The 12,771-nt window shown below is 32.6% G+C and overlaps 1 protein-coding gene across 1 annotated transcript in view; it reads left to right on the forward strand.

The window, feature by feature from the left end:
* Positions 1-8,063, forward strand: part of Dip-C (dipeptidase C) — a 29,644-nt gene extending 21,581 nt beyond the window's left edge. The window contains exons 15-17 of the mRNA XM_067288921.1: positions 3,816-3,899; positions 3,978-4,125; positions 7,800-8,063. Of these exons, the coding sequence (XP_067145022.1) occupies positions 3,816-3,899; positions 3,978-4,124 (231 nt within the window). The 3' untranslated portion in view covers position 4,125; positions 7,800-8,063. The remainder of the gene's footprint in view (positions 1-3,815; positions 3,900-3,977; positions 4,126-7,799) is intronic.
* Positions 8,064-12,771: the final 4,708 nt, after the last annotated feature.

Consider the following 12,771-nt stretch of genomic DNA (forward strand, 5'->3'; position numbering starts at 1 on the left):
AACAAAGCTGTGCAGTGTTGGATCAGCTCACCAGGAAATCTGAAATTTCCCACTGGGTTGTTCACTTGGTGACTTTTCCTTATTTTAATGTGTGTTACATTACATGCAAGAAAAGAAACGAATAAACTAGGACATCACATGACTTTGTCATATCATGATAGAATTGAGGCGGAGCAAGAAAGAAAGAAGTGATCCCTATGTCTGTTAGGCATAGAAGAGGCAATCCTTGTATCTGACAGATGTGGACAGGTGAACTTTTCATTTGCTGCCACAAAAAAGGCTATCCAAAAACAAAGCAATTGCCTTTGATTGCTTTGTTTGTTTTTTGCGCCTATTTTCCGTTATACGTGCTCAGTCATCAGAGAGCACGGACATTGTCACTTTGACTCCACTGTAGGCTATATCAAAAACAAAGTCAAGTACCACTATTTTTTAAATTTAAATGAACCCTCATTACCATTTATTTTCCGGGCTGTTATATATACATAACAAGGGAAAATATTGGAATCGTGTCAAATTTGATCTTCTGAGTTTTTGCAAATCTTTGTTTTAAGATCTCTTGGATCCAAAAAAAAACAAAAAGATTCTGTGTTGGCATCTATTTCACTTAATATCTTAGGACAGGGTGAAGATAAAGAAACAAAATTTGGTATGGTGGCTTGTATATAAGGGGCATTGCTATATGCTATTAAATTTTAGTTGCGAAAGATTGGAGAGATAGTGTAGTCACTGTCATATATTGTGAGGGTTCTGACTTAATGAAGATTTTACTTGTTAGCATTTACAGTGTCTTATAAAACTCATCTCTACCCTCAAACTTAAGTCTTTTGCTATTTTATAATAATTAAAAATATATGAAGTTTTTATAACAAAATCTCATAACAGATGGTGCCACATACAATTTTATTTGTTTTAATTAATAATACAAATATTATTTTTAAAGTAAAATCTCATAAAAGCCAGAAAAGTTGTGCAATTTGTTGCTAGATTCTTTGGATTCCTCCTCATAATTGATGGAAAATGGCAAAATTTAATCAAAATTGATTGATTAAACAGATTTTGAGAATGAACACAATTCTGTAAGCCACATAGAAGACGTTTCACAAACACTCTGCCTCAATAAAATTTCTGGGCTGAAATTTGTTGCCATCTGACACTACTGTGTAGCCATTTTCAGGATACACAGAAGCTGAAAACTTCATATAATGCAAAAAAAATTCTGGAATTGATGCACTTATGCTTATACAATGCAATTTTGATATAAAATACTTGTATACATTATTAAGCTATTTTAATTAAATGTCATTTATCAACCCAATTCAATGACTAATGCCAAATGACATGTCAGATTATTTGTGTGGATGTAACAAGGCTAATTTAATGATTTAAATAAATATAAAACAATTTGGCTGTAGGTTTAGCTAATGATAAATTTATTATAAATTTTAAATTTAAATATTATGCTAGAAGAAAATATTGACCTAGAACAGGTTTTGAACCTGCAACTTCTGCTTTCATGCAGATGCATCCCAATTACACGAAAACCATCTCCAGTTGGTGCCACAAGTAACCAGTATATGTTCACCCATTCATCTCAGTTAAGCTTAAAAATCCACATTTTAATTTTTTGATCATTCCATTGGCTCCATAAAGCTGTCACAAATGTACCATAGCATACAAAATATGTTCAACCCTACATATCTTGGTATCGAGGTCATTTGTAGCTTGACCTTCAGACCACAGTTGGAAGACACAAGAAAAAGATTTAGCAAAAAGGAAGAACTATCTGGGGAAATGAGACATAAATGAGTCTTTTGTATCTCTGGCCATCTTTATTGCTGAGTATTGTGCACCAGTCTGGTGTACAATACTCAGCAATAAAACCATGTAATAAATACAAACATCTAGATGAGATTTTGTAATGCCTTTATCTATTTTTATCAAAAACCCAGATAGTTTCCTAACAGTGCATTACGTAAACAAGGGTTTGGTTAGTGCCTGGCCTGGACTTTATATTGGCAATAAGTAACAAAAAATTGTTAATGAATAAAAACCAGAAATAATTACTATATGTAATAACAAAAAATGTATTATAATCTATTATAAAAATCTAATAACAAAATATCTCTATATATAATATATAAGAAACTTTTTCAGACACTTGGGGACTTAAGATTATATAAATTAAATTATAACTAATATCCACAAAACCGAAAACCAAAAATATGAAATTGAAATTCATTGAAAATTCACAAGGAAATCTTACAAATTAACTTTGCCTAATCTTCACCAAGAAACTTCTACATCATCAATGGAACTTGTAAGTCTTTCTATTACCTCGTTCAATCTTGAGCTTTTCCTCCTCTTCATAGTGCGGTTGTGATGACATTACATGATTACACCCACTCAATCCTATTTACCTACTTAAATGGCTAACATTCATTTAATTCTAGTAATCTTTCTTTAAATTGTCATCACCCTTACATTTAATGTTTTATAATTTTTCATCTTTCTTTTTGAGTGACAATTTGGGGTGGGAAATCATTTTAACTTCCTGTGGAAGTTTCCCCCAAGATATCATTTCCATGTTCAATGATGTTAGCAGTCATCATAGTAAGGTGAGTTTAAAATTTTGTCTGGGTAATGTGCGTTAGTCTATTCTTAATGAAATAAAATGCTCCAAAATAAATAAGAAAATGAACTAAAAACAATCCCCAAAGAAAATGTGACGAGTGAGAATTGACTCCTTACAATTTTTTGTATAACAACTTGTACTATTAAAACCACTTCTTATTGACTGGCTTCTTGTTTTTGCCAATACTCCTCTATGACCACAAAATCCAATGACACTTGGGAGTATAAGAAAATCATGTCTAATCTATTTCCCATATGCAATCTACTTTAGTAAATTCCCAAATTTAGACCTAAGTAGAGAAAATCCTCTGGATTACTGGCATAGAACTTGAAGCCTCTGACTTAAACATCAATGAAGCATGGTCTTTGAAGATGGCTCAAAAATGTCACAAATTGCATTCTTGTCTCCAATCTCTTTGATAAAACATAAGGATTTTCCCTATCATGTAGCATCTCTAGCACCAGTATTTTTCTCATTATGGACTCTCTGGACCAAATTAGGCATGGAGTCTTTATCATAAATGGAATTACAGAAGTAATAAAAATTGTGTATGCCAAGAACTTCAAATGATGGAACACACATACAGTGACTTCTCCCTCCACAAAGCTCCTGTTGAACTATTGAAATCAATCAAGCTCTTGAATGGCTTGCATAGGTCAACTGTTAATCTGTGAAATCTCTCAATCTCTTTCTCTCTCTCTCACCTCTCTCCATACAAATATAAATTTCAAAAAAAATATGCAATTTCTATAAATTAACGCAGATTTTTTTATGAATCAGACTGAGTTACACACATTTCTCAAACTTGAACAGTTTGTTCTGCATTATTAGTCCCACTTATGAGATTGCTGCTATTTCCTTCTTTTTCCAAATTTTTTAAAATTTGGATGTAAATCTGCCCATAGCAACTAGACTTCAGGTGAGGTTAGATAACTGTGTTTGGCAATATCAAGTCTACGTGGTTCAAAATACTTTCCAGGCCATTCACTGCTTAACATTGATGATCCAACAAAATATTGATTAAAAATTCTTGTTGGTTTGGAGACTGAAGAGATCATCTTAATATAATTTTTCATGTGTTAAATGTTTTTTTCCGTAAATTTTGAAGTTTTATTATACTTCTAAAAATTAAACATAGTCTGATCAATCTTACCCTAAAATTTTATTTCTATTACTGCAGTTATTAGATCAAGCTTTAAATGATCCTCAACTTTCCCAGTTTTTGGTTCCCGAAGTAATCGAACAATATCGTGGATTTGGAGGAGTATGTGATTTTTTATTCAAGTTAGAAAGTGTTTTATATTTTTACTTTGTTTTCTCTTACAATACCATTCTTCACTAGGTCAGAATTGAAGACGATATTGTGGTAACGTCTGACGGCATGGAGCTGTTAACGTGCGTCCCTCGTACGGTCGAGGAAATAGAAAAACTCATGGAAGAAGGTAGAAAATTAAACGTGACATTTCCGCAACAGAAATTGCAAAAATAGAGTAAGAATTTTTTAAATAAATCTTGATCTAATTTTTTTAAATAAAATTGTTGAAAAGAAAAGAAAATTACATTTGAAAATCTTAAAGATTTTAATAAAGACAGCTCTCAGAAGGTGATGTTTGCTTTTCGGAAACAAACTTGAATGTTGTTGATTCACATTCATCACATAATTGTTCTCTCTCATCACTTCTGATTGATGGTCTTTTAATTTAGTGATGTAATTCATATTATTCTAACTCTAAAATACTTTATCTAGGTTTTGAATTATTGACTTTTCTTAATTCATATGCTTTTGTGTCCTTATTATACAATTTGTTATATAAATGTCTACTGGGACATATCTTACTAGTAGGACTTATTATACTGGTGTCCAGGTTTTGCAATTTGAGGAAACTTATTCAGAAAAAACAATCTGTACAACAAAACAGGTAAATCATAAAGATTGTTTTTTCTGAATGAGTTTTCTCATTTGCAGAATCTGGACACCAGTATAGTAAGTCCTACTAATAAGATATGTCCCAGTAGACCAAGCATGTCAAAACTACAGCCCATGGGCCGGGAGACAATTACTTGCGGCCTGCGACATGAATTCAGTAATGCTATTCGTTTATATTTTATTATCTTGATACCAAAGAAAATGTGATATTTTGTACTTCAACAATTTTGTTTATTAAGCATTATTTGTTTAACTTATAATAATTATTATTAATGTTGTTTTTATTTTTATTTATTCATATTACTTAGAGTTATTTATTTTTATGTTTAATTTCTTGTTTACATTGTTTTCTCTATTTTGTCTTTTGAATTTCAAATTAAAGTCCATCTTCGCAAGATCATTTATTTCATAATTTGCACTATTTTGCATATAAAATGTGTTTTTGAAATATTAGTAAATTACAGTTTATCCTTGTACTTTGAGTTTTGCAATTCTTATTTTGGATCAGTTTACAGTCCTGGTTTAGGCCTGTAAATTGGCCGAAAATGTTTGTTCTGTGATCAAAGTTATTGCTGGAAAAGTACAAATGGTGTTTTTTTTTTTTTATTTATTGTCAAACCTCGGGTTATTAACAGTTTTTTTTTTTGAGTAGGCTACTTATGGGCTACTTTTTTTAAAAATTTGACTACAAAAGCTAAAAGCATCTGGCCCATTGTCATACTCCAGACAAAAAATTGGCACTTAAGTAGTTTGAGTTTGACACCCCTGCAGTAGACATTTATATAACATATTGACTTTTCTGTTTAGTCTTTTTATTTAAACAATTAGTTTTAAATATTGCCAGTCATATTTATAAATTAAGAATTTAAATGAGGTACTCCAAACAAGTGAAGTCTTCATACCTAAATCAGTGCTTCAGTTTATTTAGATTCATGCTTAGTGCACTGGCGGGACCCATGATTGATTCTGGACAAGTGACGAACCCTGAAATTTTTCATGGGTGCTCTGTCTCGGTTATGTCAGACTGTCCTTTGTTGTCCAAAGTCTGCATCATACACCTGTGCAAACCTGCAATGGGCCTGGGAGACAAGACCCTCTTAGTACCACAAAGTGGGAGAAAATTTTTTCCAAAAAACTGTAGCAATGAAACAGATTTGACTAATGCTAATCACATCATACTCAATAGATTTCAGATACTGCATTTTAATATAAATTGAAAGAATAAAATTACTCTAAAATTGCCCTTTTAATTTTTAGTTACATTCTGAATTACAATTATGAAATCCAAACGCTAGAGCAAAATCATTTTTACATTTTCCTAAACAAATTTTATTTTTGTGAAACTTTGATTTTGGCAAATTATAAGAATATTGTTATCAGTATGTTGCATGTTACCAGTAAGGGTCGTCTAGGTAAATCCAGAAAAATCATTGTATAATGGAAAACCAATTAAAAAATAGAAGGAAAAATCAATATATTCTTACAAAAATTAGTACAAAAGTAGTACACAACATACAGAATGAATTATTTTACATAGCCTCTGTCGGTTTTCATGATCTGAAACGACTGCAGGCGCACTTGCCCTACTTCTTGTTCATGTTTTCCTTTTCTGTGATAGAAGCTTTTAGAGCATTCTTGTTATTGTGATGCTTAGCATTTACCTTTAAAACCTTGACCAAATCTTATAGGTACACAAAGGAAATTGTAGTCTGGGCTGGATGGGAGTCACAAATTGGGACTGGTAATGTGGGAGGTTGCTGTAAAGCCAGACCTGCATCTACCTTGCTTTGTGAGATGGAGCTGAGTCTTGTTGGAACACTTACTCCTCCCAAAGGCCACTTGAGCCATCCAGGACTTCACAACTATCTCCAACACATTAGTGTAGTAGCCAACATTCAACCTCAAGCTCTCTGAAGAAGTGGGGCACCATAACATCATCCTCACTGCTCACAACTCACAGGATCATCACATAGGCAGGAAATTTAGCTTGTATAACTAAATTTCCTGCCTCTGTGATGATCCTGCATACCCTGACAGTAGGCACATCAGAAGTGTTCTGGTGGTTTCACCTTCCCATCCCAGATGAAGTTCTTCTCATCCAAGAAGAACATTGGGAAGATGACTATGTTGTGCTTGATGTCATTTGGCAGAGCCCCAAGCCTTCAGTTCGGTGCCCTTCTTGTTCTTCTCAGTTGAGAACTGGCAATTCCTGAGGACAAAAGAATGGTATTGCAGGTTCTTATGCTCTGCCAGACTGAGTGTCAACTTCACCACATTTGTTTCTTTTGAGAGGTCACTCGTGCTCCATGCATATCCTGTTTGATGTTTTCCTTCAATATGGCTACAAATTCCAGATTTCTCTTGTGATCAGAATGCTTACTGTAAATTGCTCCATCGGGAGTCACATTCTCCTTGTTGTCAGACCCCCCCAAACTTTTTGGCTATATCATAAACTTGCATGATTTTCAATGGAAACTTTTTGGCACAAAACAATTCCAGTATAGCAGCTCTTTGGTCATATTCTTGCGATATGTCTGAGCAGATCCCAGTTGTCGACTGGTGCTTTCTCAAGTGACTTTTCACACACTTGTGGTTCTGTCAATTGTCTTAACTCCAAGACTGCCTAAGATTGCCCACAAAGAAATTTCAGATTTACCTTGATGACCCTGTATATGTTACGTAAACAGCCTTCACTTACTGAATAGAATAGTCTTTACTACTGAACATATTTGTGCTGTACCATGCTTTTTACATTTCTTCATTTTATGACCTTTTTCATACTTTATAATTTTAAATCACGATGCATGTGCATTTTTTTTATTTGTGAGTATTGTCTGCTATTAGAGTTAGTGTAAACCCAAGTGAAAAACAAACATTTGGGTGTCTTTGGATAGGAAAGATAAAGTATTCGGTGTTTGTCAGGGTTGATTATCCAAGGTACCCTCAGCTGATATTAGCTCGTATGATCAATGCTCTATTGTATACCACTCAATATGTATGTACGTTATATAAGTATTCATTGCTATGTTTCTTTTATTCCTTACTAATTAGATCTAGAAGCAATTGCTTTAATGTCTCGCAAACTCTCTAGCATGTAACATAAACTTATGTTTTACATTTGAAAATATCTTTTAGACTATCCATTATCAAGTTTATTGATTTTTTAATTTTCTTTTTTTGTGTAAATACACTAAAGATAATCCAAAAGCATTTAGATCTGAATAATTTATTTTTCAGGTTTAATGGCTATGACAACTCATCCAAAGACATCTTAACAAATCTGGTATGAGAAGATTTTGGGTTTATTAATTTTGTTGGTTAAAATTTTTTTCTTTGTTTGGAAAACAAATTCTTCTATCAATATTTTAAAATAATACACAAATGTTAACTGTTGCAATATGTTGCTTACACAGAAGAATCATCTTCAGTTTGTTTCGGCTACTGTAATTTGTCGAGTCATGAATATAGAAAAGAATAAAAGAGTACGGTTCAAAAAATTCACTACGTGGATTAAAATATTCTCTCTGAAGCAAATTCTTATATCAAAGTTCTTAAGGAATGCAAAAGTTATACAAAAGTTACTTTGTCAATGGTCATAACTTGAGAATTTTGCATAGTTTGTAGGCAGAACAATATCTTGCTTGATGTAATATAGAGCAGAGATTCTCAAAGTGTGGTCTCAGGTCATGCACCGGGTGGTCTTTAGACCGACCTTAGTTATTTTTCCAAAATGCAATCCCTTTTGTTAGAGGAATAGTCATTTTTCACACATCTCTTGCGTTAGATTATGGGATATACAAAATATTATGGCAAACATCCAAGGTGATATTCATAGGATAAGGGAGCAGAACGATACTATTAATTATCATAAAGTGAAAAAACTACAAAGAAAATTTGTATATCCTGATGCACACAGACTGATGTTTTATTTTTATAACTTTGAATATTTCCATTTTATTATATGGCTTTTATATAACTATTCAATATTTAACAATTAGCAAATATACACACCAGTACTTAGTATAAGTATTGGGTTGTTTGGAAAGTAATTTCGTTTTTCATGGGGGGAAAAAAACAATTTATTGAATTATATATTGACCATTTTGGTCAAATTCCTGTTGCCATCTTTCTGATAGTAGCATGATTCCACATTCGTAAAAGTTTTGATTTTTGCTTACAAAAAAACTGATCCAAGTGATTTTTGACATCTTTATTTGAAGTAAATGTTTTACTGTTTAAAAAATTTTGTAAAGACCAGAACAAGTAATTATCTGAGGGTTCCAGATCTGACAAATATGGTGGGTGTGGTAGTACAGTACATCCCATCCAAGCTGTAACAGTTTCTGACAAGTTACCAAACTTGTGTGAAATTTGGCATTATTGTGGTAAAACACTACATCTTTTGTTGATCAGTTCTGGTTTTTTTCTGTTTGATGATATTCCATGTGGAATCCATATATCGAGCTTTGAAACGAAACCAGTTTGTTTCAAGTAATCATAAATGGTTCAATTCAACAAATTTAATCTCTTAGTGATTTCATGTGTTGTTATTCGGCAGTTTGCTTCAATCAGTACCTTTATTTTGTTTTCATTGGCTTCAACAGGCCATCCAGAACATGGTGCATCTTCAATATTGAAATTGCCAGAACGAAATTTTGTGAACCAGTTTTGGCACTGCCTTTCTCTCAACACATTTTCTCCATACATGTACCACAACTTTTTTCTTGCTTGAACAGCATTTTGATTTTTTGGTAATAAAAAAGCAAAATATGCCGAAAATGATTCTTTCGATTTTCCAAATTTGATGGGACACCGAAAAAAAAACAATTGTACAGAATCAAACAAAAATTTTTTGCAAATAAGCCTTAAAATGTCAGCTGTCAAAATATATAATGAAAATGTGCTTTAAAATGAAACTGGCTGGTAAAAATACAACTAATTCCTCTAGTAATAAAAAAACGAAATTACTCTCCGAACAACCCAATAGTTTTATAAATGAGTGTTATTTAATGTATTTATGTGATAACCGAAAGACTAAATAACAAAGGTATTTTTGTAGTTTTACAGTATATTGAATAAGGCAAAAATTGCATTTTGCTGGCAAATTTTTTAAAATATATAAAAGCCAAATTGTTGATTTTAAACATTGAAAATTATCCCAAACACAATGTATTATTGGAATGTTAGGCAAGAAAATAGCTTCCTCCTATGTCAATTTATAATAGAGAATTGCAAGTGGAAGAAAATTTGAGATCAAACTTGATTTTTCATTGTTTTAAATGATCATTTGGTATTCTGTTGTAGTGAGGTATTTTAGTTGAATTAAATCCAAATTCTTGTAATACTTATAGTTTGAGCTGAGACATCTTTCGTGCCGAATCCATAAGGGGAGTACACATCAGTAATGGTTAAAATTAAACTTTAAGAGTTATAATTGTTCCTTGTAAGAAATCCAACTTCTGTGCGGCAACTGTGTTGTTTACAAGATAACTTGAACGGCGAAAACACCGAATCATATTGTGATAATGAATTACAAATGCACTTTTATTAACTTGTTTAAGTATTGTATAAACAAGAATAAAATCACAATAAATCAGACAGATATGTTCTCATTTTGACTGTGAATTTCTATAATTATTTAACTTTACAATGAAAATATATTTTGAGTTTAAGCTGTATTTTGTAGTATTGTACTTTTACTTTAAAGCAAGAAAAAACTTTCCATATTTGCATGGCTTTCTTTGCATTTTCTCTTTCTACAGTTAATTTTCTCATCACAGTTACACTATGGCTTGTACAGTACCTGAGTGTCTGCTCCTTTGTTTTCTGTATGCAAGATTCAAAATGGTTTCCGCAGCGTGTATTGGAGGGAAGAAAAATAAGCTTCCTAGAAATTAAGTAATTCAGTTATGGCTTACTCCGAAATATGATAAGTAATTTAAATTAAAGAATTAAACTGACAGCTGGATTCCTTTTATTGAGTTATTAAAGCTAAATAATTACCAAGCAATTTGCAGGAGGCGAGGTGCCATCTCTTGGTAAATATAATTAAATTCTTTATGTACTTTTTGTGGCCTCTTATACTGTGTACGAAATTAATGGATGGCTCCTAACCAACAAGTAATCTCTAGAACAAGAAGTCATAATTAGCTTAAAACAAACAAAAATTACTTCATTAAATATGAATAAACTGCTGCTTGGTGTGTCTAGTCACAGAGAAATGATTTGGAGTCTCCTTTTATAATCGAAATGCACAAGTTACTAACCACCTGTGCTTCAAAATGTAGGTTATAATTTAATACATGAACCAGCAATTATTTATTGTGGCGTCACAATGCCAGGGCCATTTTTCATCACGCTAAATTTTAGTAGTGTCTTCCCCTGTACATCATACTTTTAACAAGTGAGTCATGCTGGTAATCTATGTAGAGTACCTGTGTTTGGGAGAAGTTTGAATTGAAATGACGTAACTTCCCGTTCTGAGCATTCCTTGTGTGGTCTCGACTTTCGTCTACCTAACTCCACTTTCGAGATTAAAGAAGGACAGACATATGCCAGTGAGGAATTCATAGGTCTACAATTCTTGAAAATTCCAGTGCAGCTACCGTCAACATGAAAGAAGCTGCAGATGGAGGTTTTGATCACAGTTGCCAATCTTCTGTCAAGAAAATCCCCCGAACAGACCTGAATTTTCCTCTGAATAGTTTTGCTCTGGGTACAATGCGTGTTAAAAAAAATTTTCTCTAGATTGTCAAAAAAACTAATGTTTCAGGAGGCTTGGGCACAGTTGAGCAAAAGCATCGTGTGACGAAGCGACCTGCTCCAGCTCTCTCTGTCAGATTCTCGCAATAACAATCGCGAGTCATGTGACTTTTGAAAACTACTATTACTACTAGTCGCTGAAACTCCACTAACCAATATGAGCAGGTTTTCAATACATTGAATTGTTACTTTTTCAAAGGGGTGCCATTTTTTTGGAGTGATCTTTTTCATTTGTGTGTGTTTACTTGTTTCCTCTATTTTTGTGAAAAAGAGTTATTCAAACGAAAAAGCGTTTAAATCCCGGCGCTTTATCAGGACGGCATACGCAACAAAGAGAAGTACTTGTTAAATGGGCAGATGTTAAAAACCAAATCAGAAGAGAGCTACAGAGAAGGTTCACGCGAATTTCAAAGCTACAGACACGAAATATCAATAAAAATTAAGAGGGGGCACAAGGCGAAAAGTATTAATCTGGAGTTTGTACAACCATTTGAATATTACAATCGTAAAAAGTTTGGAAACATTGCATCGCGGAAGGCCGGTACGATGCATCTTTGAAGCAATTGAAGAAAATATCGTCATCTACAGTAGTAGAAGAAATTATAATTTGTTAATTTTCTGGTGTGACGACCGAAATGTAAACCAATCCAAGTAACTTGACATAACACTGAATAATAATGTAGTTTCGTAATAGTTTAAAATACACTTTATAATGTTAATATAGACTAATACACTATTCATACTACGCTAACACTAAGTTTGACCGTGCTTAAATAAACAAAATGGCCACATCTGAAAGATATTAAGTACAGTAATCGATTTTTCGGTAAGAACGACGTTTCCCGAAGCGAATTAAACATTCCAAACGTTTTTTTTTTTCCAATATCTAAAGTATCGCGTCGTATCAGATGGCTTGCTTTAACTGAAACCAATCAATTCTACTTTATGTCCACAATGTTTATAATTTTATTATTTTATTTTAATAATTTTCGTTGAAAAATCTCCATTATTTGGCACGCTGTGAAGGATTTATCTCTTGGATTATTGATGAAATAATGCTATGCAACGTAATTTTAATTCGTTCTCGGTCGATGTCATCTACGGGCGCTCCGAGACATCAATGTCGATATTAAAGGAGAGATACTCTTACGAATTATAACGTTATATACTTACATTATTTTTACAATTCCTCGTTGAATGTCCAGGATTTAAAATGGTCTTATTTATTGCTTAACTTCTTTATACTGAAAATTTATGCAGTGCTTATTAAAAAACATTGAATGTTTTACCCAGTCGGCAAGTGGCTCTCTTCTGATATATTCTCCGTGCATCTACGTTTATTGATTGAAAAAATTAATTAAAAAAATCTTTAATCTATATTTATCTAATATTTTTAAATTTTTTACGAAAAACGTTTGTTAGAGGTACATTTAAATCGCGTTGAGTT

Source organism: Centruroides vittatus, unplaced genomic scaffold, assembly GCF_030686945.1.
Source record: "Centruroides vittatus isolate TY-2023 unplaced genomic scaffold, ASM3068694v2 scaffold_944, whole genome shotgun sequence".
Lineage (NCBI taxonomy): Eukaryota > Metazoa > Arthropoda > Arachnida > Scorpiones > Buthidae > Centruroides > Centruroides vittatus.